The 25,659-nt window shown below is 37.5% G+C and overlaps 1 protein-coding gene across 1 annotated transcript in view; it reads left to right on the plus strand.

The window, feature by feature from the left end:
* The window catches only part of SAMD4A (sterile alpha motif domain containing 4A), a 2,460,818-nt gene that overhangs the window by 1,099,034 nt on the left and 1,336,125 nt on the right, over positions 1-25,659 (plus strand). Inside the window, exon 4 of the mRNA XM_044073568.1 lies at positions 19,692-19,801. Coding sequence (XP_043929503.1) covers positions 19,692-19,801 — 110 coding nt within the window. The remainder of the gene's footprint in view (positions 1-19,691; positions 19,802-25,659) is intronic.

Raw genomic sequence — 25,659 nt, forward strand, 5'->3', positions numbered from 1 at the left:
TCAACCAACTGTACTACTGGGATAGCCAGGCCAAGTTAGTCATAAGGATGCCCAGCAGGGTATACTAATTTCTTCCCATTCTTCTCCGGAGCATCCACCAAAGAAGTTCCCAGGAAGAAAAAGTGCAAAAGGAGGCATCTGGACTCTCCACAAGAGTCTGTCACAGAAGATACCAACTTTGATGAGGAGGAAGGGTCCCCAAGATCACCACCTGATGATGTCTCATTTGGAGATATTCTGGAACTCGTAAAGCAAAGGGGTTGTTAGTCTCCTGACAGCCCTTCCCAGAAGGAGTCAGTATTCTCGGAGGCTTTTGGAGCTGCCCCATCTATCCTCTGGCCAATGAGCTCATTGATTTCGTCTCTCGATGGGCATAGAAGGAACCTGATAGCATTGAACCTATCCCCAAGAGACCAGATAGGATCATGGCACCACCTAAGGACAGACCCTTTTGGAGCAAGGGAGAACCAATTGATGCCATGGTTGTAGGAGCAGCCACAAAGAAGGAACTAGCAGAATAAAAAGTTTCTCTGTCCACCCCCTAACAGTGAGTCTAGGGCAATGGACAGAAGTAGGAAGTGTGTTTATGCTTCAGTGACCTTCCTGTCAGTCACTGAGCTGTTTGGCACACTTCACAAAAACTCCAGAAGGATTTAATAAAGGAACTCTCCAAATCCCTCTCTGGGACCATATCATCCAAGGCAGAAAGCACTGTTGCCTCACAGTTGACTATCCTTCAGTCCATTTCCAATTCTTCCATGAGGCTTATCTTCCACACAGCAGAAGGTACCTCATGGACAGTGGGTTCAGGAATTTCCAGCAGAAGGCTTGCCTGGATGCCCTTGTGTGGCTTTGTGGAACCTTTCAAAGCTCCCTTCGTTGATGCTGTTGTTGATGGAAGTTCCTTATTGGGCTCCAAAGTGAAAGACACACACTCTAGGTGTGAGCAGGAAGGTAAAACCCTTTTTTACTGTGGGTTTGTGTTTTTCGACCACTCAACCAACCTTTTCTAGGAATCATTGAGGAAGTTGAAAAATGTGGTTCAAGAAATCCCAGCATCCCTTTCAAGACCAAGTAGGGATAGTTCCTCAGGGGCAGAACTCTAATGGAAGATGCTGTCCCCATGGCAGAGGAGGTCCACAAAACTAAAGATCTACAGATGCTTTCTCTGACAGGTCCTGTCAGTGTTCCTGAAAGGATGCCCGACTGTCCATGTGAAATGTAAATATGTTTTTTTTTAAATGTTGAGTCATTTATCCCTGCACCAGAGGGTCTGGTTACAAATTACAAAACATTTGTGGGTGTGGGGGATAATATCAGAGGTTATATCATACCATTTTCCCATCCACCTCTGTTGGTTTCAAAGAAAATCCCTGATGTTCCACCCAGTCAGAGATAAGCAGCAGCACTAGAAATAAACAAGCTGCTAGAAAAAAAGAGTCATCCAAGAGGTCCTCCCAGATCAGAAAGAGTCTGTAACTTACTCAGGATTCTTTTTAGTGCCAAAGAAAACGGGACTGGAGACCAGTTTTGGATCTCAGCAATCTGAATCAGTCAGTTCAGTATACAAAGTTCCAGATGGTCATGGTTCAGTCCATTCTACCTTTTTTTACACAAGGACGGTTGGATTTGCTCCATTGATCTTCAGGATGTGTACTATCACATCAAAATAAGCAGGCAATCCAGGAGATATATATGTTTCCAGCTAGGAGCCAGCTATTACCAATTCAAAGAGCTCTGCCCTTTGGTCTCACCACAGCCCCCAGGGTGTTCACCAAGTGTATAGCAGTAGTGACATCTTACTTGAGGTTGCAAGGATTCTGGGTGTTTCCATATCTGGGCGACTGGCTCTTTACTGCTCCAACCAGGCATTGTCTAATTCTAGCCCAAGATTATATACTCCAGTTGTGCTCCCGGCTGGGAATTTCTATCAACCACAACAAACTTAATCTAGAACCAACAGAATGTTTGGAATTCATAGGTGTCTCACTCGATACAGTCACTCAAACAGAGTCACTTCCTTGCCCCAGGGTTCAGTCTATTCAGTTTCAAGTCAAAAAGATCAAAAGGGTAGGAGCAAAACTACATAGGAAAAATAGGAATTGTGGGAATGATACATACAAGGGAAGAATGAGGTTTAAAATGTGGCAGGACTTAAATGAGCTATGTAATGTTTGAGTGAGAAAGACTGGGTAGATTATAAGTGGTGCAATGTTTGCAACTGGGAGTGTGTCAGTATGGTTTGTAGTGTAAAGTGCTTGTGACTGGGTTTGTGTCAGTGTGGTTTGTTTTCATTTATATAAATGTATGATTGCCTACGTAGTAAGTGATGGTTTAAGAAAGATGTTTCTTGTTTTAAAAAAGGGGCAGGAATTGAAACATTTATGCAATATTGCTTAGGTTTTATGATATATAGCAATATCTGTGAAGTATAATTTTTGTTATGTTAATATAGTTTGATTACTTTTATATGAATGTAAATTTGCCCATGTCACAAGTGGTAGTTCAGTAAAGGTGTTTGAAAAAAAAAAAAGATCATTCAAAATTCTCTCTCTGCTCGACTGAGCCTCCAAGCTTTGGGTTCCATGTCAGCAGCAGTCATTTTAGTACCTTTAACAAGGTACCATATATGGACACTCGCAACTCAGTGGTCCATTCTTCTTCAGCCATTGTCCAGTAAAACCAAAACAACTCAAGCTTGCAAAAATTATCTCCTATGGTGGATAAACTCCTCCCAAGTATTACAAGGTCATCCCTTTGTTCTCCCCCAACCCAAAGCCATAGCGACCATGGATGCCTCCCAGATCGGGTGGGGGTGGCAGTTCTTGGGAAAGACAGTCCAAAGCACATGGTCCCCCAAAGAGGCCAACATGCATATAAATGTCTTGGAGATGAGAGCTGTCCTGTTAGTGTTGCATGCATTTCAAGACACTCCTCCACTGGGACAATTGTGATTCATACAAACAATATGTCAGTAGCCTGGTACATCAGTAAACAAGGGGGAGCCAAAACTTAACCCCTTTGTCAAGAAGCTATGAGAGTGTAGCAATCGGTGATCTCATCCAATCCATTACATTACTGACGGCACACATTTTTGGGAAAGCCAGTGTGATTGCAGACAAGTTGAACAGGCCTATTCTGATGCCTCCCGAGTGGTCTCTCAACATAAAGGTGGCAGAGAAGATATTGCATTGATGGAACCATCTGTGCTGCTACCTCTTCGCATCTCCTCTCAGCAGCAAGTGCAGCAGGTTCTTTTCCCTCATCCCTGCACTGGGGCAGTCACCAAGAGATGCTGTACTTCACGACTGACCTGCTGGTCTCCTTTATGCCTATCCCCCATTACCCCAATCCCTAGGTTTCTTCAGAAAGCATCTTGATTGAAAAACACAGTAATCCACATTGCTCCTTATTGGCCTCATCAAATTTGGTTCCCTTTTCTTTGGCCTCATCTTCTTCATCCTCCATGGACTCTGGATCCTATTCAAGAACTACTGTCTCACCTGAAAGACATGATTCCCCCAGGCATTCCAGGCCTAAAGTTGACCACATAGTTTCTCCATTTCTGTTGATTGCTAGACAGTCCAGGCATTTTCCTCGCCCGTCACATTTTTGTATCATCCCACAAACTTCCACTAAGAAACTTTAGAAAAGCAAATGGAAAAAATTGTCATTTGTGTGCAATAAAAATAATTTAGGTCTCTTTTCAGCTCATATTTCTAAAGTTCTGCCATTTTCAGCCTCAATTTTCAATGACAGGCTAGCTCTTCTACTGTTAAAAGTACAGTTAGCTGCCATTTCTAATTTTTATATAGGAGTAAATAACTCATCTCTGGTGTCCTCCAAACTTTGCAGAGCCTTTCTAAGAGGAACTCTTCTTAGATATCCAATTAAATATCACACTCCTTGGGATTTGAATATAGTTGTATAAGCTTTAACCCAATCTCTATTTGAACCTTCAGCTAAAAGTGAGCTAAAATTTCTAACCTGGAAAAACTATCTTTTTAGTAGCTATTACCTCTGCCAGATGAATTTCAGAATTACAAGCCTTGTCTTCTAAGCTTCCTTATGTGATCTTTCGTAAGGACAGAGTATCCTTACAATCCAATCCTTTCTTTCTTCCTTCCTAAGGTAGTGTCAAAATCCAATATTAATCAGACTATCAACCTGCCAGTCTTCTTTCTAAATTTCTCAAATAAGAAGAGTATATGCTACACATATTAGATATTCACAGACAATTATGGTTTTACTTACATATCACCACAATTTTTACAAAATCAGATTAATTGCTTCTTTTTCGTATTCAAAATTAGGCAAATCAGTCTCTAAAGTGACTTTAGCAAACTGATTGACTGATTGTATTACCTTTGGTTATAGCAAACTGAACATGCCCTTACCTGAATGGTACATTACACCTTTGGTGACTTCTTTAGCTTTTTTTGTCTAGATCTTCACTGGATGATATTTGTGCAGCTCAGCTTGAGCTAATCCTCATACCTTTATTGTTTATTACAAATTGAATCTGGTCTCCAGGAAAAGAGCAGCTTTTGGCTCAATGGTACTCAGAAGTATTCTTCCTTAGAGTCCTCCCAGGATTTAGGTAGCTGGGGACTGTGTCCCAAGAGTTGAGGAGCAAATGAAAATTGACATCAGGTAAAGGAGTTATGTACTCACCATAACGTTCCATCTGTGTTGTCCATTTTCATTCTCCCTCAACCTCTGTCCCACTGACCCCCTCCTTATTGTCTTTTGGAAGGATCAAAGATGTTGAAGGAACCATTTGAGTCCCAGATTCTGTTATTTTATTCTATTATTTTTTCTACAATGCTCTTCAGATGTGAGGGTCAGCAAACAAGAACTGAGGTATGTTAGATGACTAGGACATTATGAGAAAGGGATGAGCTCGCGAGTTTCAGTTATCCATGAGCTGATAGATGTAGCTGAGTTGGATTTGAGGATCGAATCCGAACCCAAGAATTGAGGAAGAATAAAAATGTATAACACAGACGGAATGTTATAGTGAGTACATGGCTAATTTTCATAGCTCATTGCAGGCTATAGGGTATCCAAATTTTCCCATATTTAGATGGCTTGCTTATTTTTTCAGAGTCTTTTTCAAAGTGTTAGGAATCTCTCACTTGAGTGAGAGATCTCTTACACAAGTTAGGATTCCAAATGAACATTCATAAGTCTTTTTTGATTCCTTCAGACAGGATTGTGTTCTCGGGGTTGTCTGTTGGACACCTTAGTTCAAAGAGCTTTTCTTCCACATGAAAAATAGATCTGTAGATAGATATATTTCTAGGGTTTCTAGTCAGTCTTCAGTCACTGGAAAGGAGTACCTCAGGATTTTGTGTGTCATGTTATCTATGATTTAATGATACCCAAGTCAAGACTCCACTTAAGAAAAATACAATGTTATCTGGAATCCCTTTGGTCCTAGCACCAACACCCATTATCTTTTCAAATCTCAGTGCTGTGGTTTGTCAGAAGAAGCATCTCTTGGTGGAGACAGCAAATATCCCTAAATCTCTGGCTTCCCATTTGCTGTCTCCACCAAGAGATGCCTCTTCTGACATTGCATCTATTGCTTTATTTAGAACCAAAGCATTGTTCCAAATCAGTCAGTCGCCACAGGTGCCTTGGACTTTGCTTGGGGAGCAGTTTCAAAAGGGATAAAAGTGCACTGTGTTTGGGACACCATGGACAAATGCAGACCCATAAATTTAAAAGAGTTGTTTGCTATGATCAAGGGACTCAACTCTCTGAATCATCTTTGGTTCTCGTGACCACTTCAAGTTGTTACAGACACTACCACAGTCATGTGTTGCATCAACAAGCAAGGAAAAACTAGATCTTACCCCCTTTGCAGAGTATCCATGTTAGTTTGTAATTTAACTTCACAGCACAATGTTTCTCTGCATGCACCCTACATTCCATCAGTGCAAAATTGTGTGTCAGACAAGTTGAGCAGGACAAAGACAGACTGTGATGAATTCAGGAAGTCTTACCTGATTTAATCTGTGGGAGTTCCTTAAGTAGACCTCGTTGCCTCCTCCCTGTACAATCAGCTGACAGAATTCTGCTCCAGGACTCCATGCAAGAAGGGCTGGAAGCATACCTCTCAGCTGTAAAGATGTTTGCTTCATAATTTTGTGGTTTTCTAGGAAATGATTGGCAAGTCATTAAGGATTGAAGTTAGAAAATAATGACAGACACTTGAGATTCAGACTTCATACACTTCAGAAAATTCATACTAATTTAAAACCTGTTATTCTATCAACTTTCTCAATCTGTAAGAGCAGCATTTAAAAATTGTCCCTGTTTTTGGGCCTTTGTCCCCCATTACTTATAGTTTTGTCCATATTTCTTGCTCTAAGAGATTGAGAGGTATGGCTGGAAGACAGATGCCTTTTCCATTCCATGGACAGGAATGTTCCTCTATGGTTTTCAACCTTTTCCACTGATATCCAGGGTATTTTGGAATATCCCCAGAGATGATTGCAGTGACTCCATTCTGTTACAGGCAGCAGTTGTTCTCCCCTCATTTCGGAATGGCCAGAGGCACTTACCACAAATTTCCTCTCAGACTGGATCTACTGACACAAGAACAGGGGGTTTGTTATATGTACCCCATCCACAATAAAATTCATCTGATGCCTGATGTGAAGAAAATGAAAACATTGTCATCTGTGTTAGCATGTCTGGCAGGAGATATGTGTGTATTCTCAGATTAATGGGTCTATATTATAACAACAAAAAGACAAAACTACGAATGCTCACATGAGCGAAAATGCCGGGAATCGAAAGTGTGATTGTGGGGTCATGTTACTGTGAGGAGTGGGATATTTGCCCTTTCCTCACTGTAGTGCGACCTCGGAGATGGAATAGCAAGTTCGATTACCAGCATTTTCGCTTATGTCAGCATTTGCAGTTTTGTCTTTTCGTTGTTATAATACAGACTCAGATTAACTTGTATTGTATGCCAGCATGTCTAATTGTGAAATCTAAATATGTTTTTTTAAATGTTGAGTATCTCCCTGGTTAAACAGAATGCTTAAAGAATCTGTCAGTGTTTTGATAAATTTCTAATCGCGCATGTTTGAGAGGGAGATTCTAAAGTACTGTGGAGAATCAGCCAAGCAGTGGGTGATGTCATTAGAATATTCCTGGTTTCTAGGTGATTGGACAGCTGATTGACAGGAAGAAGAACTTTTTCAGATAAGCTAACTGTTATTTTTAAAATAAGACAGTTGAAACTGTTAAGCTGTGCAGTTAGTCAAGTCAGTCAAATGCTGAGCAGTTTGTGAAGAGTTGCAGTCAGTTACAGTGCTTTGCCGTAATACCCGAAGAAAAGAGAACTCACCAAAAACTGTAAGCCTGCCTTTGCCTTTCTCTTATGTGCTAGATTAGATCAGGAACAGTATTCTCTAATTAGCTAAGGAAAGTTTAGTTATTCAGATAATGTTTTTCTAGAATGATGGACTTCTATCCTACAGTTTAATTTTAAATTTCTGGTGATTGATTTCTGGTGTTTATTGAAAATTATTAATTTACATTCTTGTAATCATTTTATTTATCATTAAATGTTTTTTATTGCTTTACATTCTGGCTGGAAATCAGTGTTTTTCTTTAGAGGCTAGAGAGTGCTTATACATGTTTAATACCCCCAGGTCACCTCGAACGCCTGACCGCTTCTGGTCATGGCTGTCATTTACTTTGATATTTAATTTTCATAATTGGACACCGCTTTAGAAGGGCATGAAGATACTCTGATTACTAGCAGCATTACTGTATTATTTTGGGGAGGGGACACAGCTGGAAATCTGTGTCAAGCTTTCCCAGAAGTGTTTGGATGTGTGAGATTTAAATTTACTTTGAGTGTGAGCATATCAGAGGTCTTAAACTGAGACACATTGCTCTGAAGTGTGTACTAAAGAGTTACATTAGGGGTGGACAGAAGTATACAGTCCAGTCCCAGATTATTGAGTGTGTTCCTGTTGTGCTGTTACGGGAAAATTGTGAAATATTACTTCTGTTTAAGTGACACTCTCACATTGGAGTGAGTAGTGAGGATTGAAGCTCCTTAGTTACTGACCCAGGATAGTAAGGGACTTCACATTTATTGTTGGCAGTCCAGTGGGATATTGGCCGGACGTCACACCTGGATATTAGGGTCTCCATTCCCTTTAAGTACCTGGTTACTGAGAATGTGTAATAAGTACTAATGGAGGCAAGAAAGCCTTTTACTAGAACATTATATATTAGCAAATGGAAAAGCTTTTCTACTCAGTGCCAACAACAAAACCAGTACTCATTCAGGGATAGTGTTTCTCTGGTTTTGCAATATTTGTGTGAGTTACTATCTTTTGGCCTTTCTTACTCCTCCATCAAGGTTCATTTATCAGCTATTTCTGCACTTCTGCCTGTGGATCCCCCTCTTTCAATGAATTCTTATGTCAAAAAGTTTTTGAAAGGGGTTTTGCATATGAGCCCTGCAAGAAAATGGGTAGCCTCTCCTTGGAATCTTAATTTTGTGTTAGAGAAGGTAACACTTCCTCCACTTGAACCAGCTCATCTGGTTGACTTGAGGTTTTTACTTCGGAAAACTGTTTTACTGATTGCTGTGGCCTGTACAAGAAGAGAATCTGAGTTGCAAGTTACTAAGGTCAGTCAGCCTCATCTCATTTTCCAAAGAGAATGGCATTGTTTGAGTACTAATCCTTCTTTTCTGCATAAAGTGGGATTTCAGTATCCAGTGTTTTCTGTTTTTGTCAGATTCAGTGTTTGGGTAGTTGAGACTGATCATATCCAACCTTGATGCCTTCTTCTAGAGCTTTGGAACTGAGACTCTGTCTTCTCCCTTACCCATAATTCCCTCCTTCTGTCTGAATTACCTCGGATCTCGTTCGCTGCCTGTTCTATCCAGACTTGTTTCCGAGACCTCATTTTTGGTCATGATAAGTGAAGATTTTTCATTCTTAAAATTCTCCTTGTCTCCTTCCTTTAAATTGCTTAGTGTATTTTGTAGTATAACTTAGTATTAGGTTAGGTTGTTAGTTAGCTTTTACATAGTTAGCCCTTAAGACCATTATGGGGATATTTCTAGATTTTTCTGGTATTGCTTCATAATTTAGGAATAGTATTAATACTTGTCTGTGATAGAAGGTGTTTTGATAGGATAGTTTCTTCTTATATTTCAACTATTTTTCTGATACCTGTCATTTATACATATATGTAGTAAAGATGTGAGTTCAGTAGTATGAATTAACATATTATTCTAAGGTACAATAACCAGGCTAGACTGGATAGAAATTATATTTCACGGGAACATGGGCATTTAATTGAATGCTTTGGCACACATCCAGTAACTATTTCAGATCATGCACTAATAAAAACGAAGATAAAAAAAATACAGGGTAATGAAATTAAAGTGAGACACTGGCACTTTCACACTTACCTGTTAAAAAGAGAAGAATGTATGGAATGGGTAGTGGAATTTTTCTGACAGTTATTTGGGAAGATAGAAATTTCTTTAGAAGGGATAGCTGGTAAATGGCATTACATAAAAAAACGAGTTTAAAAATAGGATAGAACATGATGAGAAGGTGATATGATTAAGAAGTAAGAAGAATTATTTAGTGGGACTAGCAAAGGTTAAAGTATTACAGAATAAGAGGAATCTCACAGAACAAGCAGTGGAGCAACCTCAGCATGCTGAAGAAAAAATAACAGAGTATCTGGATAATATGTATGAGTTTAGAAGGACTGCTGTTAAGCATCTAATTTTATAACAATTCCAGAGCTCAAAAATATTGAGCACAATGACTTAGGCATCAGAAAATAGAAGGGTCGTTGCCAAACTTAGGGAACCTATGACAAGAAAAATAACCAGACAGCCTATATATGTATTAGAGGAATTTCAGAAATTTGTTGAAAATATTTGTAAAGCAGAGGGATGTGGAAACCAAGAAAGAGCATAAATGGAAACATTAATGGAAGGCTTACTTATGCCAAGATTAGAGGAAGATGATGCTCAAGAACTAATAGTTAGAATAAGAAGGGATGCGATGAAAATGGTGATGCATAATAAATCTGCTAGAAAGTCACTAGGAACAGATGGTTTTCCTGTGGAAGTTTGGAAGTTAGGAGGGGTGAAAGTGATAATTTGGAAGATTTTTGTTTAATAGTATTTTAAAATGGGGGGAGGCATCAGCATCTTGGAAGAACGCTATGGTGGCTGTATTACCTAAAGAGGATAAAGACACATCAGACCCTGCTTCAAATTGACCCATTTCATTTTAAACCGTGATTATAAAGTAAATTCTTCTGTACTAGCTAAAAGACTGGTTTTCAGAAGTGATACATATTGATCATTGTGGTTTTGTGGAAGGGAGGCAAACATTTGACATTATTAGAACAATGATGATCCTGAGGGAAGAAGAATATAAGAAAATACCTCTGTTGTTGGTGTGTTTTAATGCAGAGAAAGCATTCGACAATGTAAGCTGGGATTTTATGAGTAGAGGAACAGAAGCATTTGTATTCCCTGATACAATAATAAGGTTAATTAGGAAGATATATGAAGGATCAGAGGCAAGAATTATAGGGGGCAGGTTCCTCTCTGGTATGTTGTATTTGAACAGAGGAAACAGGCAGATGTGTCTTCCTTCCCCTTTGCTACATACTTTATATTTAGTGTGTTTGGGAAAGAAAATAAGAAACTCAGAAATTCAAGGATATAATGGGTTTGGTAGTCATGAAAAGTTGGTTTATTTGCAGATGATATTATTTTGTACTTCTTGGTGTTGGGGAACATGTTGAAACACTTTCAAGTCTTCTTGGGATATAAAATGAATGAAGATAAAACAATCGCTATAGCCATAAATTTTGTACCTACTCATGAATTGGTTCAGCAATACCTGCATTTATGGGAACATGATAAGATGAGGTATTTAGGTTAAAAGGATTTTGTTATGGCAGCTAAGGGTAAGTGGGAAGAGACTAAAAAGATAATACAAAACTGAAAAATTGAAATCTCATGTTTATGGATATGGATAGTAAAATACAAGCCATAAAAATGTGTTTAGTCCCTTTAATTCTATAATAGACGCCCACCATATTTTGTCAACTTGAGGAGAAGTTGCGAAGGAATTAATCTGGTAGGGAAGGAAGACAAGGGTTAAGTGGGATAAGTTGATCCTCCCAGCAGAACAAGGTGGCTTAGGATTACCTGATTTGAAGAGTTATTTTAGAGCTACACAGTTAGGGCATATATACTTATATACATAACACAAGCAGAAGTTTAAAATTCAAAGTTGAAAGGGATGATGATGAAGCAGGGGGGGGAGTTCAAGAAATGAAGAGAGAGTAAGATTTTGGTTGTAGATTCTTAAAGAGAATAATAACCATTCATAATATTAAAGTATACCCATAAAGTTACAGAAAGTATTCTAAGAACTAAGCCAACACGGGAATTGAGAAAGAAGATTTTGCCAATAGGGACTGTTGTAAGTAGGGATACAGAAAGTAGGTAGTCGGGGGCTGTAATTTACTGGAGAAAACTGGCAAAGGAGCCAAGGTACTGGTAGCAAATAACTAGAAATGGATACATAATATAGAGTAGAATGAGGCCAAGAAGAAGTTTGGACTTCTAGTTATCGATTGCCTTCCCAACCAGGGTTGGATATCAGAATATAGGCAAAGAGAAAGGGATATGGGTATCCTAAGTGAAACACATGCTCTGTTAAAGAGTTTTTAGTTGAATCTAGATTAGAAGTTGCTCTTAAAAAAAGGGATACTTAGAAAGGTATATTAAATATTGCATGATAACCATAAGAATCAATCAGAGGAGGTTAGAAAAGATTGGGAAGGGAGACTGGAAAAGCAATTTACATGGAAACAATGGGAAGACATATGTATGGTCCCCAGGTATGCAACGTGGTCCATATGATTTGTGATTTTTGCTTAGAAGCATTTGCATATGTATTTTTATATCCTAAACAGACTTCAACAAATTCAGTTAGAGAGTAAATGTTGGAGGTATGGTGAGAAAGAAAAAAGTAACTGAGAATATGTTTTTTTTTTTTTGGAATGTAATGAGTTGGCGGATTTTAAAAATCCCATACAGAGTAAGTTGTCTGAAATACTGAGGGAGCAAATGACTGTAACTAAGGAAATTATTCTTTTGAGCTGGGAGACAGGTTACAGATCACCTACACATAGTAAGGCCTTATTAAGTTTAATAATGTTGGCTATTAAAAAAAATAATAAATAAATGGAAGTCAGTATCTAAACTGGCTGTATTTCATGTGCTGAGTATTGTAAAAGAGATAAACACTGGAAGATGGCACTTAGTGTCAGTCTGAAACATTTTGCCTTGCATTTATAATTGTCAGGAAGTAACATGCAGCATTTTAAAATTATTTCAGGAAAGCAACATAAATTTCAGCATTATACTCTTTTTACAGTAAAAAAGTAACAGAAATTGCTTACTAAGAAGACAATGGTGCAGATATTGCTTTTCAGCTTCTCGATCTAAGATAATTCTCATCCACATTACTGTTCTTAAGATTGTCAATATTAATGTGACATTTCTCTAACTGGCAGCACACCATGTTGATGTTTTCATTTGCAGACAAAAGTAGGGAAATGGACAAATGGAATACATATGGGTGTTATTTTTGTGATGCTTAAAATGACAGTTTTTTAAACATCTTTACTTCCAATTTGAAAATTTAAAATTTAAATACTGTGCAAACCTCACTCATAGTTCATGTCTGTCTTTTCACTAGCAACTGCAGTAATAATTTTTGTATTTATGTAAATCAACATTCAAGTAAAGACAATTATCTTTATGCCAAACTAGTGATTATAAACTGGTGATCTTTAATAGTGCCTTCATTTTCAGTTTTATATATGTGGTTAACACTTTCTGTATCATTTCTCATGACGGCACTTTTAATTTTAAATTTTAGAAAGAAAATAATCCCTGGGCTGTTACTTTTTATTCTAGATTAATCACGTGATCCCATAACCATTTGCTGCATATGGTTTTCTTTACTTTCCCTTCTTATGGTGCTAAGTCCATATTTTTTATCTCAGATATAATTTCTTCTACTTTCTTTACTGTGGGCTTCCCCTGCTTGCTGCAGTTTGATGCAATGGTGTTTTTCAGTACTGTAATTATTAACATTAGTAGGGCTTTAATGTCTAAGCTCTTTTAACTCTAGATCCCAGTTTAATAATTGTAATTCTTTATCCAGTACTAAATTTCGTGCCTGCTAATTTTTTAGAAGTCCTTCTAAAGGTTGGGAGGGTGGCCTAATGGTTAAGGTGTTTGTTTGACAAACACAAGGTGCAGGGTTTGAGTCTCACAAAGGATAATTGGCTAGGCTTACAATGGCTCGCAAGGGCAGTTAGCCTAGTACTAATCTATGAAACTAAGTCATTTTTGAAATACACTATCAAAAATGTGTTTTCAAATGTATGTTTATCTGTGTCTTAATTGTTAATTGAATAAGGGTGTTAACAATGTTTTCCCATTTCCCTCTTTCAACCATATTGCATCTCTAGCATTTGTTATGGACCTGTGGAAACATCCCTTGCAATTAACTTGGTGTACAGAAATACTGATGTAGACACTCCCATGCAAAAGCACTACATTTCATGGGCGTTGTTGCATATTTGGAGTCAGTCATATGTCTGCCCATTGTTGAGCTGTACTATGATTTCCTACCCTCTGATTTCAGTTTTCCTTAATTGTTCTGACTGTTCCTTGTAGTTGTCAATCATAACCTTGTATGCTGTAGATACTTTATTGTTTGATGCTATATCAGTCATGCTTTTTATTAGTAGCTTAACTAATTCATGTTTCTGCCTTCCTTTATCTTTATTTCTTCAGTTTTGCTTAAGCTCCATTATCAACCCCATATGTCAAAGGCACACAGTTTAACAAGTGAAATTCTATTTTTACTCTCTCCCATTTCATTGTTTTTCTCTGTGTATTCTGCTCCTAATATCTTGGTTCATTCAATAGCTGTTGTTTCCTTTTACCTACCATCGTTATTCTTTTTTACTGTTGGAATCGATTTATGCAAGTGGTCAACTTTTCAGTTTTTAACATCTCTTTTAGTGTAGTAAATGGGGTCTATATTAGAACATCTAAGTTTCACAACTTCGAATGTTCTAATATCGACCCGTATTGAATGAACGCTGAAATTAGCGAAGCTGCGGAACACCAAATTTCTTCCTAGGGAAGGAATTTGGTTGGCCGTTCCTGTCACTCCATTATTTTCAGCACTGTGGTGGAAAGTTACGGGTCGGGATCAGGTAAGTGTGCAATTGTGTGTACGTGAGGGTTAGGGTGCAAGGTAGGTGAGTTATAGTTAGGGCGTGGGTCAGGTAAGTGTGCGATTGTGTGGATGTGAGGGTTAGGGCGGGGTGGGTGAGTTAGGGTTAGGGCGCAGGTCAGGTAAGTGTCCGATTGTATGGACGTGAGGGTTAGGGGGTGGGGTAGGTGAGTTAGGGTTAAGGCGTGGGTCAGGTAAGTGTACGATTGTGTGGACGTGAGGGTTAGGGTGAGGTAGGTGAGTTAGGGTTAAGGCGCGTGTGAGGTGAGTGTGCGATAGTGACAGACCTTAAGGTTAGGGTTTGGGTTAAGGTAAGTGGATAGCTAGTGGTGTATGTACAGTTTAGTGTAGGGTTAGATGTAGGATTTTAGGTGTATGTGTGTGGATTGCTGTTTGTTTGGTGTGCTTGTGTTGTGTATATATGTGTGTTGGAACAGCAAATTTTTTCCCTGGGAAAAAATTTGCTGTTCTGCATGTTCGATATTGTCAAGTGTTCGCTGACTAGGGGTCGATATTAGAACATTCAAAGTTTTAAAAAGTCAATGTTCTAATATAGACCCTAGTAAATGTGTACAGTTATTTGTATTTTTCACACTCTTCACCAATCATTTATGTCCATATTACTTTGTCATTCTCTTCTTGCTTTCATTTTGTTTTCCAGTAGTTGATTATCATTTAGAGTTATAATTCTTGTGTTGGAATAGATAAATTAACCTTATTTGTGTTTCTAGGTAGTATATTTCAGGTCTTGGAGACCCAAACCTCCTTGATTCACTGATAAAATTAGCTTTAATCATTGTAGTCTAGCTCTTTTACTGTTCCAGAATAAAATCTTTTATATTTTATTTATCCTATCTCAAGTTATAACTTCAGGTTTTACAAAGTATGTCTGCCATAAATAGTAACTTCCTTTGTCTTGATTTTTTTATAGTTTGCTTCATTTTCCCCACACATCTCTTCCCTCTTGTGAAACATTCTTCTTTAACCACATTCCTTGGTATCTAATTTTCTCATATCCCCATAAGAAAGGTATGTCTGCAGCAAATTGTGTGAGGGGCTAATTTAACATTGTTTTTATTTTATTTTATTTTCATTTATTTTATAACTTGCTATACTGAAAATATTTTCTTAATGAAAATATTTTGTGTGTGCCTTGTTCTAGATTTGTGATATGCAGTATTGTATTGCATGCATATTCTCGTCTGGCATACCAGTTATAACCCTCTACTGTGGACTGTTTTATTTTTGCTGATAATGGTTCTACATGTAATGTAATGGGGAGAGTGGGCATCCCATTTAGTACCTCTTGTTGAATAAACCTTTCTGAGACAGAACCTGTTATTTTTATGTGCTTCTGCTTCATATATCGTCATGACTAACTCAAACCTCTTCACTGGAAGGGCAAAGTTATGCATAATTTTAGTCATAAAACCTCAGTCAACCTTGACAAAAACTTTTTCTTAATTTTGTCTTGTCATCATGAGTGTGTCTTTTTTTTGTTTGTTGTGATATTAAAGCCTTGTTTATATTGTCACGTGTTTCTCTTGCCTTCATAAACCTACATTGATCTAAAGTTCTTATCTAGACCAAGATTTTCGCTAGTATAGTTTATAAGAATTGGGTCTATATCACTTCGTCGAAATGACAGAAGTTCGAATACCATATGTTCAAACTTCTAACCTTGAAGTGCAAAACCATCGAAGACTTAGAACAGCGATTTTTTTCCCAGGGAAAAAAATCGTTGTTCCAAGAAACACACACACAACACAAGCACACCAAAAAAACAGCAATCCACACACATACACTTAAAATCCTACATCTAACCCTACACTAAACTGTACATACACTACTATCTATCCACTTACCTTAACCTAAACCCTAACCCTAAGGTCCGTCATTATCGCACACTCACCTGACCCGCGCCCTAACCCTAACTCACCTATGCCTCCCTAACCCTAAAGTCTGTCACTATTGCACACCTACCTCACCCGCGCCCTAACCCTAATGTCCAAACAATTGCACACTTTCTTGAACCCGACCCGTAACTTTCCACCACAGTGCTGAAAATTATGAAGCCACAGAAACGGCCCACCGAATTCTTTCCCTGGGAAAGAATTCAGTGTTCCGTGGCTTCGCGATAATCAGTTTTCGAACTTCACAGTTCGAACATATGGTGTTCGAACTGCTGACATTTCGACGAACTGATTGATAGGAATCCATAAGAATTTTGTAATCAAACTTAGGATTGATATTGCTCTATATGGGATCTCTGACTGGCAGGATCTTTACCCTGTGTAGGAATCATTACTAATACAGTTGTTTTCTATGATGCAGGGATCTTGCCCTTCTAATATGCTATCAAACAATGTGCACCATACTCGTATAATAGATGTACTTCCCATTTTCTAAGTCTCTATAGGTATACTGTCGATGCCTGGAGATTTACCCTGATACCTGATGCTTTATTGCCAATTGAATTTACTCTTGCACTATTTTCATTAGCAAATCTTCTTCTTCTAACCAAATTAAGTTTACACCTGCCAGAAAACTGCCTGTTTGAGATTAATTCCTCCATTCTGTTCTCTCATGTGTACAGTTCATCATAGTAATCTCTGAATATTTGTAGAATCCTCACTGGATCTGTTTCCATCCTTCCCGTAATTGATTTTTTTTATTTCCTCCAACCTTTCTAAGTAGTTTTTTTTTACTTATGTCCCCATTCCTCAACATATTTCATCAACTTCAAGCATCTAAAATTGTTTTTCTTCTCTTCACATTCGTCTCTATTTGCTTTGAGTCGTGTAGTATTTCCTGCGCCCACCCTTGACAGTATTGTTTTTTCTACTCTAGTTAACCATATATCCCCATGTTTCCTTTTTGTCTGAGATTTCCAGAATTTTAGAGAAAGTTTAGCAATTTTGAGAATTTTAACCATTCTGTTTGTATTTGTTATCGCATTTCTTCAAGCCTAGATAATTTCTATTGCTTATCAATTGCTGTGTTTATCAGTTCCCACTTTGTGTGGTCTCTTAGATCCCATAACATACAAGCTATAATTAACCACTATTCTATATTAACTATGTACAATTGTATACTGTTGACAGTCTTCCTTTCTGGAGTAATCCTTCCTAATAGACAGTCTTGTCTTCCCCCTAATGTACATTTCCTCATTCCAAACTCTCCTCCTGTGTTCTCTGCAGTCTCTGTTACTTTCCATTTTACTATTTTTTCCCTAACTTTCTTTTTAAAATCTATAATCTCCTTCTGGTGAGAGAAACAATGAGCACTTAATAAAACTGAGAAAAAAACTGTACTTTACATATAGCCATTTCTATTCTATAAGAAACATTTTGCTCTTTCAGCTTCATTTTAATCTGACTAGAAGCCAAGGTGAAGAAAGCATGCCCACTATAACCAGAGGTAATCAAGCATAGTCCCTTTGGCTTTGCCATTTTTCTTCTTTTTGATATCTTGTATGTTCCCATGATCCCCTGAATTAAAAAATAGTATAACAGATTTTATTCCTCTTATTGTTCTTGCAACCATGCTCCTTGGGTGGTCACAAACATCTGTCTGATTTCCTATAGTGCAGACATATGACTCCTGTATGAATCTAGTTATTATATGCATTAAGAACTTATTTTACAAATAATTAATGTTTCCCAGACATCTGTCCATATCTGATCTTATTATACAGTCTTCTCTTGCTGCTCATATTACTTTCTTGAACGCAATTGGTGCTATGTTTACATGACTTGTAATTTTACATTCTAAATGTCTCTTTAGCTAAACATTTTATACCTCCCTCATGGTTATCTGTAAAAGTCAGCCCAGTTGACTTTTAGATTATGAGGGAACTTCTTAATTTGCTTAAAGTATCATCGCTTACTACATGGGGGTTTCCATTTGTTCTTCGATGGAGATTCATCTTTTTCCTGAGGTTCCAGTTACACAATGTAACCCCCTCCCCTTTTGATTCCACACTTGCTATTCCTTTTAAACACGTTAATTATGCTCACTTTCCTATACCTCCATATAAAAAACAAAAAAAAAAAAAGAAAAAAGAAAGAACCTATTCTAGTAGGGAAATTTTATACAAAGGCTTTTAAGTTTTTTTTTCTCTTTCCTTTGTAGTGCTTAATGTGTTCATATGCTAAGTAGCAGTGCAGCAGTATTTACTACAGTCCTTTATCTTATGCAGCCATATTTAAGTCATCTTAATTTGACCCAAAATAATTTCTTCAGACCCTAGCAGAGAAAGATATATTTTTCATGCTGGCTTAATTATTTTACTTAGTAATACATAACAAATTTACATGTGATAAAGAATTAAAAAAAAGACAGTTAATTTAAGCTTTAAGCAATGTTACCCCTTTCCTGTGATATCTTGTGTTGTGGGATTAAGAAAACTGATTTCACGTCTCAGAGTCATAATGAAAATAAAATTATATATGTGTGTGTGTGTCTGTGTGTCTCATTACAGGATCCACACTGCTAATGAAATTTAGAAGTGTAAATTTTTGCATTAACTTTAGAAACTATTTGCGATATAGTGGCATCTGCAAACTTGATTTCACTCTTTTGTGCCTTCATCTTCAAATTTTATCATATCACAATTTTTTTTTATTTTAACTTACATTGTGTCAAACATATTGTTGAGCTAAGATCAAGAGGTATGGCAGCAATATGTATGTACTCCCAGTGGTGCTATATTCTAACTCATTCATCTTTTCACATTAGTTTATTTTTTCTCTAATTTTCATTTATTTGTTTTTTGCTTGATTCACACCTTTCTTTTCTTCTTTCTTTCTTTCTTTGTGTCTCCTTTCTGTCACTTTTTGCTAACAAACTCTCATTTCTCTACAACAGCCATGACCAGCATTTGAGTTCACAAAATGGCCTGTCCATGACAATGAACCATTGTTTTACATAACATATGTTCTAAATTATTGTTTTAAACATGTATTTCACATTGTTTATTTTCCTGTGATTTATATTGGTTATAAAATGACTTATTTGTTTTGTTTACTGCAGTGAACTTGGTTGTGTAATGAGCAGAGTAGCATCTTTTGGGGCATACTACAAAAACTGAATCATATTAAAAACTTAATCCTGCGTCAAGCAGTTATAAGTAAAGTCATAAAACTCTGCAATGTAAAAGTAAAGTGCAGGGCATTAACCACTTTTAAAACAACATATTCAACAAAACTAGTGCATGTTATTAGTGGTATATATGCTATTCATGAAATTTGCAGCAATGACACTAAGTGGCTTTTTGGAAGGTAATTAAAGAAATGATGCTGTCCTCACCGTGTATTACTGTATTTTCTTTTTATCCAGATGTTCCTGCTTGGTTAAAGAGTTTACGCTTACACAAGTATGCAGCACTCTTCTCCCATATGGCATATGAAGAAATGATGTCTCTTAGTGAAGGACAGCTAGAAGCACAGGTACTTAAGAAAGTGTGTTCTAAATTTTATTTTGTAGTGTAGTTCAGTACATTTATCCAATGCTTTGTCTTATGAGACTGCCATATGCCTTCATTCATGATGCACATTAGAATAAAGCTCTATAAAAATTTGTCAGTTTAGTGATCTCGTGGTTTATAAAGGTGCACTAGATGAGACATACACACAAAAGCAAATCAGTTGCTTATAGAAATATCACTGAAGTAGTTGCTGAAATATGGTAGTTTTTATCTTAGTTTCAGGTAATCTATGCAAATTTTTAAACCTGTCTGGTAGAATTTAAGACTTTTGAATAACTTGTAGAAGACATTGTGCTTAGCTCAGACCTGTGTAATGTTAGAAGACATCAGTAATTGCTTTCTTGTATATGGCTGACTTTATAATGTAGTGCTTTTTACAGCTACTGACAGCTCAGAAATGACTGAATTAGCCAGAGTACATCATTTTCTCTGTCAAAATTGTATAGGCTTTTGTCCGATCACATAATATTTTGTTAGTTATCATGATTATATTACAGTTCTTCCATGTATGTTCCCTTTGAGTTTTTCTGCATCTGTTGCATACTGTTTACCTGACATAAGCAGTGGCAGCTGATGGCTTCAAATCAAAGGGAGGCTGCAGGAGACAGATGAATGTGTGGGGCCAATGGGAGGGGGTGTGGCCAACTAGAAATGGGTGGGGCTATGCTAAAAACCACAAAAACTGAGACTTTAATTAAATACGCTGCACTGGGTGCCAAACTGTCATTATGAGAGTCCAATCAAGACAAAATGGTGTGTGTGTGTCTTTAGGCTTTTCCCGGTTAGGGGTCGCCACAGTGAAACTCCAGTCCGCTAATGATTGGCAGTAGATTTTTATGTGCCGAGTTGCCAGCTCTGACGCACAACCTTCAATGAAGGTACACCCATTCACACACGTCTCCAGACAGAAGACGCTCTAGCTGAGAATCGAACGGGACAACGTCTTACTGTCAGGCGACAGCACTACCGCAGCACCACCACCGCAATGTAGAAGAAAAAAAAAATTTCAATGCATTGGCTACATGACAGCTTTCTTAATATCTAGATGGAAACAAAAAGGTTGTGAGGCATGAAAAAATAAATTATTTTTAAATACATTACTGTAGTGCCAGTCAAAATCAAGTATAAAAAAAAAAGCAGCATTCAACTCAAACCACTTCTCCTTGCACTGCAGTTCTAATTATAATTTATATTCAGCTTTATAAAACTACCAAGTAACATGCTGAAAGTAGCAATCTCTTGTGATACCCCCACTTGTAAAAATGTTTCTTATTCAAAAAAGGCCGCTGCCTGACAACAACTATGTACTTGTTTCATGGGGAAAACATGATCAAAGTAAAAAATGAACAGCAAACAAGAAACAAGCTCAAGATAAATTCCTTAAAGTATTACTGCACAGGTTATGGACCACACATGATAGATTGGCATTCTGTTTACGAGTAAAGCCTGCAAAGATGACTGCAAGTCTCCAACAAATGTAATGACCTTCTGAAAATACTGTAATCCTGTCCTTTATTACAAATACTGTCATATGCATTTCAATACCCAAGGCTTATATGCTATCTAGTTATGTAAATATTCTCTGTATGGCAGTAACAAAAAGGCTTTCAATGTTGGTAATTCTTTAACAGTATGCTTATTAAAGTTTACTTGCATCTTACAGTCTCAGGCAAGCTTACCTGATGGTCATTAAAGCATTGCTACTTAAACACAGAGTAACAGGCACTGCAACACCATGCATTTTCTGAATAAGAAGAAGCATAAATCAACAGTATAAAAACATGAAAGAAAACCAAAACATTCTGCAAAATCAAGGACAGATGAAAAGCCACTGTAGTACTTGTATCTACCTTGGATGGCGGGATACTCTGCACACTTAACACTGCATAACTGCACCTTGCCTTGTTTGGACACATTCAGAGTCACTACGTGAGGGAGTGGGAGTGCAACAGGTATGTCACAATTTGAAATGCCTCTGGCTGACAGTGATGGCCCTGACACATTTGTCATACCTCTCAACATCAGAGCAAGAAATCTAGACAAAGCCATAAACAGAAGTGGGACAAAGGCCCAAAAATTTGGACAATTTTTAAATATTGCTCTTATAAACTTAGAAAGATAATTAGGTTTTGCATTAGTATGAATTTGCTGAAGGATATGAAATCTGAAACTCAAATGTCTGTCTTTATTTTCTAACTTCAGTCTTTAATGATTTGCCACTAATTTGCCAGAAGACCACAATTTTATGAAAAACTGACTAAAAATGTGATGCAAAAATAGAAAATAGCCACGCAATACAGCTGGGAACCTGTGAAAGAAGGGACACCTTTTTTTAATATGAGTACTGTTAACTTGAGCAGCTGACAAAATAAGAGAATCTACATGGATTTCTGAAATTAAAAGTTATCTATAACTATGATCATTACAATTATTTATTAATTGTAAACCCTCCAGATTTTCTTCCAAATTTTCCATTTTGCAGAGGGATTATTAGGGGGAGAGCAACATTTTGAGCCAAAATCAGGGACAGTTGAGAGGTTTCGATATACCTAATTCTATAAAGCGATTTATTTGTGAGTACTTCTTAATGCAGGAAATTTGGACAAGGCCAAATATATTGGGGAAACATACAAACAGTGCTAAAATTGCTCTTGTATAAACTTAAGTTGACAGAATAACAGGTCTTACATGCATTTTTCTGAAGGGTATGAAGTCTGAAACTCAATACCTGTCATTATTTAGTGACTTCATTCCTAAATGATTTGTCAGAAAACCACAAATGTTATGAGGAACAAACCAAAAATAAGAAGCAAAAATGTATTCATTCTGCAAAAATCTGGACAGTTGAGAGGTATAGTTCGGCCGGGGATGTCTGAGTTTGCCACTCTCCCCCCCCTCATAAATTCATGGTCAAATGAGGCCTTCGTCTGCAGGTATTCCAATGTCCCATTACTCGGCTATTTCACCTCATTTACCATAAACACTGTAATGTGCATATTGCTTTACTTCTACAATGATTTGGATTGCATTTAAAAGTTTTCTTTTACATTTCACAGCACAAACACTAATAGACATCTGCTAAACAAAGCAATGCAGTCTCACAATGAAAATAGACTTCTCTGCCCTTGAAACTCACATTCATTGAAACAGCATTGAAGTCCACGTTCAAAGAAAATACATCTGGCCAGTGGCAGATAAAGATTAACTTTGGGCTGTTTTCAAATCATAGGCCCCTTGCACAGGAAACATACATGTGTTCTTTGATACGCCTTCCTGATTGTATTAAATTATATTCCTTGTATAATACAGTACAGTTGTTAGAAGGTGTTTTAAATTTATTGTTTTGAGCATTTTTCCAGTAAACAATGAAATGAAATGCATGCACCAGTAATGACAAAACTGCCCAATTCAGAACATTTCTATCATAAAAGTCTACTCAAGCTTCTACAATTCACCAGTATCAGTAAATATGCACAATCTCTGCAGAAGTAATATTCCACATTAAAGAGATCTGTAACTAATGAAGAGGTTGCTTCTAGCACACAACTTTATATTTAATTGTTTCATCTACAAATAAAGTGCATGTTGCCCTTGAGGAATAAATTGTCTATGTTACATAAAAAATGATAGGCTAGTAATATTTCAATAGGGAATGGAAGTCAAACTGATACCAGGTTCATCTTTACTAGGTATCTCTGCCAAAGAGGACATTCTCAGGACTGCAGCATCCACCCCCTTAAACGTACAACACAGTACAGTATCAGCAATGCATCTATATACTGTGAACCCACAGCCTTCTGCATCAAAAACAAGTATACTACCTGTTGTGCTATTAGCAAGACAAACAGACTCGGCATAAGCAGCATTAAACTTCTCTTCAGGCTCTCAGCTCCTTGTAAAATCCACTTGACACTCAGCTGTATCTCTCAACTTTGAAGCACAAGGAATCTGGAAAAAGCCAAAATTTATTTTGTGTGTGTGTGGGGGGGCAAAAGCCCAAAAACTATGGACACATCTTAAACATTGCTTGCATAATCTTGGAAAGTTGATAGAATAAAATGCTGTATTACCACCTTGCATTTCACTGCCAAGTCTTGGGTCCATGACCTTGTGCACTACAGTCAGAGCAACATACCACTATACGAAATCAGCTGTTTCTTGAAAGACAGGTAGACTGAAACTTAAATGGCTAACATTTAGTGAATTCAGTTCTCACCATAGCTCTCAACTTCTAAGCAAAAAACACCTAGACAAAGCCAGTAATGGCGGAATACAGCCCCCCAAACATATTCGCTGAATTTAGTTCTCACCATAGCTCTCAACATGTTAGCACAAAAAACTGGACAAAGCCAACAATGATCTTATAAACAGAAAACTGCTACAATAAAAGTTTTTGTGTTATCATGTACTTTCTGAAGAATATGAAGTTTGAAATTCAAATGCCTGTCATTATTTTCCAGAAATCCACAGATTTTAATGGGAACAGAACAGCAATATGAAGCAAAAATAAAATGCTGTGTTACCACCATCCATTTCACTGCCAAGTCTTGAACCCAGGACCATGTGCATTACAGACAGAGTAACATACTGCAATGCCAAATCAGCTTTTTCTTGAAAGACAGGTAGACTGAAACTTAAATGGCTATCATTTAGTGAATTCAGTTCTCACCATAGCTCTCAACTTTCTAGCACAAAACACCTAGACAGAGACAATAATGGTGGAATACAGTCACCCAAACATATTCAGTGAATTCAGTTCTCACCATAGCTCTCAACCTGTTAACACAAAAACCTGGACAAAGCCAACAATGATCTTATAAACAGAAAATTGCTAGAATAAAAGGTTTTCTGTTACCATGTACTTTCTGAAGAATATGAAGTCTGAAATTCAAATGCCTGTCATTATTTTCCAGAAAAACACAGATTTTATGAGGAACAGAACAGCAATATGAAGCAAAAATTTGACAAGTGATGATGGGTAAGGAATTCAAGCTCTTGCTACCTACTCCTAAGGCACAGGATTTGAGTCTAGCCACCACCAAGTATATTTCCTGAGTTCTTCTAGTCACTGGGGGCATTACACACACACAGACACACACACACACACACACACACACACACACACACACACACACACACACACACACACACACACACACACCCTGCCTGAGCTCAGTTCCCTACCTGTAGCAGCTCAATTCCACTTACATCCTACTCTTTCTGCAGCAGCTTGATTCCATTCCACTTACATCCTAAATGTGTTTCAAAAGCCCCGTGAGACAGCAGCAAGGCCCTTGTCTCTGCGAGAGCAGGCTCCAACCTGCAGACGTTGCAGTTTGATCCCTTTCCAGTCTATGCAGTTGTTACGGCATAGATGTCTGGGATCTATGTACAGAGAATGTCTGTCTTCCTATCAACAGTCTGGATTCCTGTGTGCATGCATGATATTCCAGGAATGTGAAGTCCGGCACTCGCATTTGTTTTTTTTATTTCTTTTCTTTGTTTTTTATTTCTTTTCTTTTTTTTTTGTTTCGTTTTGTTTTCTTTTAAGTTTGTTTTTATTTTCTGAGGGGGGGGGTGCAGTCCTGCAGCCCAATAGCACGAGCTGCCCCTGGACATATGCCTAGTTGTGACATCTCAGTCTGTTGCTTTGAGGAAGTTAACCATTAACCTTCCTATTTCTCTGGTTAAAAGTTTTTTTTTTAAATTTCTTAACACTGTCTGATTTTAGGCAAATGAGCACTCTTTAAAGTGCTCTTGTTATTCTGTTGATACTGTCTCCATTGGTGCTACTACTGGTTCAGTTATGAGAAGATTTGC

Source organism: Protopterus annectens, chromosome 6.part0 (genome assembly GCF_019279795.1).
Source record: "Protopterus annectens isolate FY-2018-M chromosome 6.part0, PAN1.0, whole genome shotgun sequence".
Taxonomy (NCBI): Eukaryota; Metazoa; Chordata; order Ceratodontiformes; family Protopteridae; genus Protopterus; species Protopterus annectens.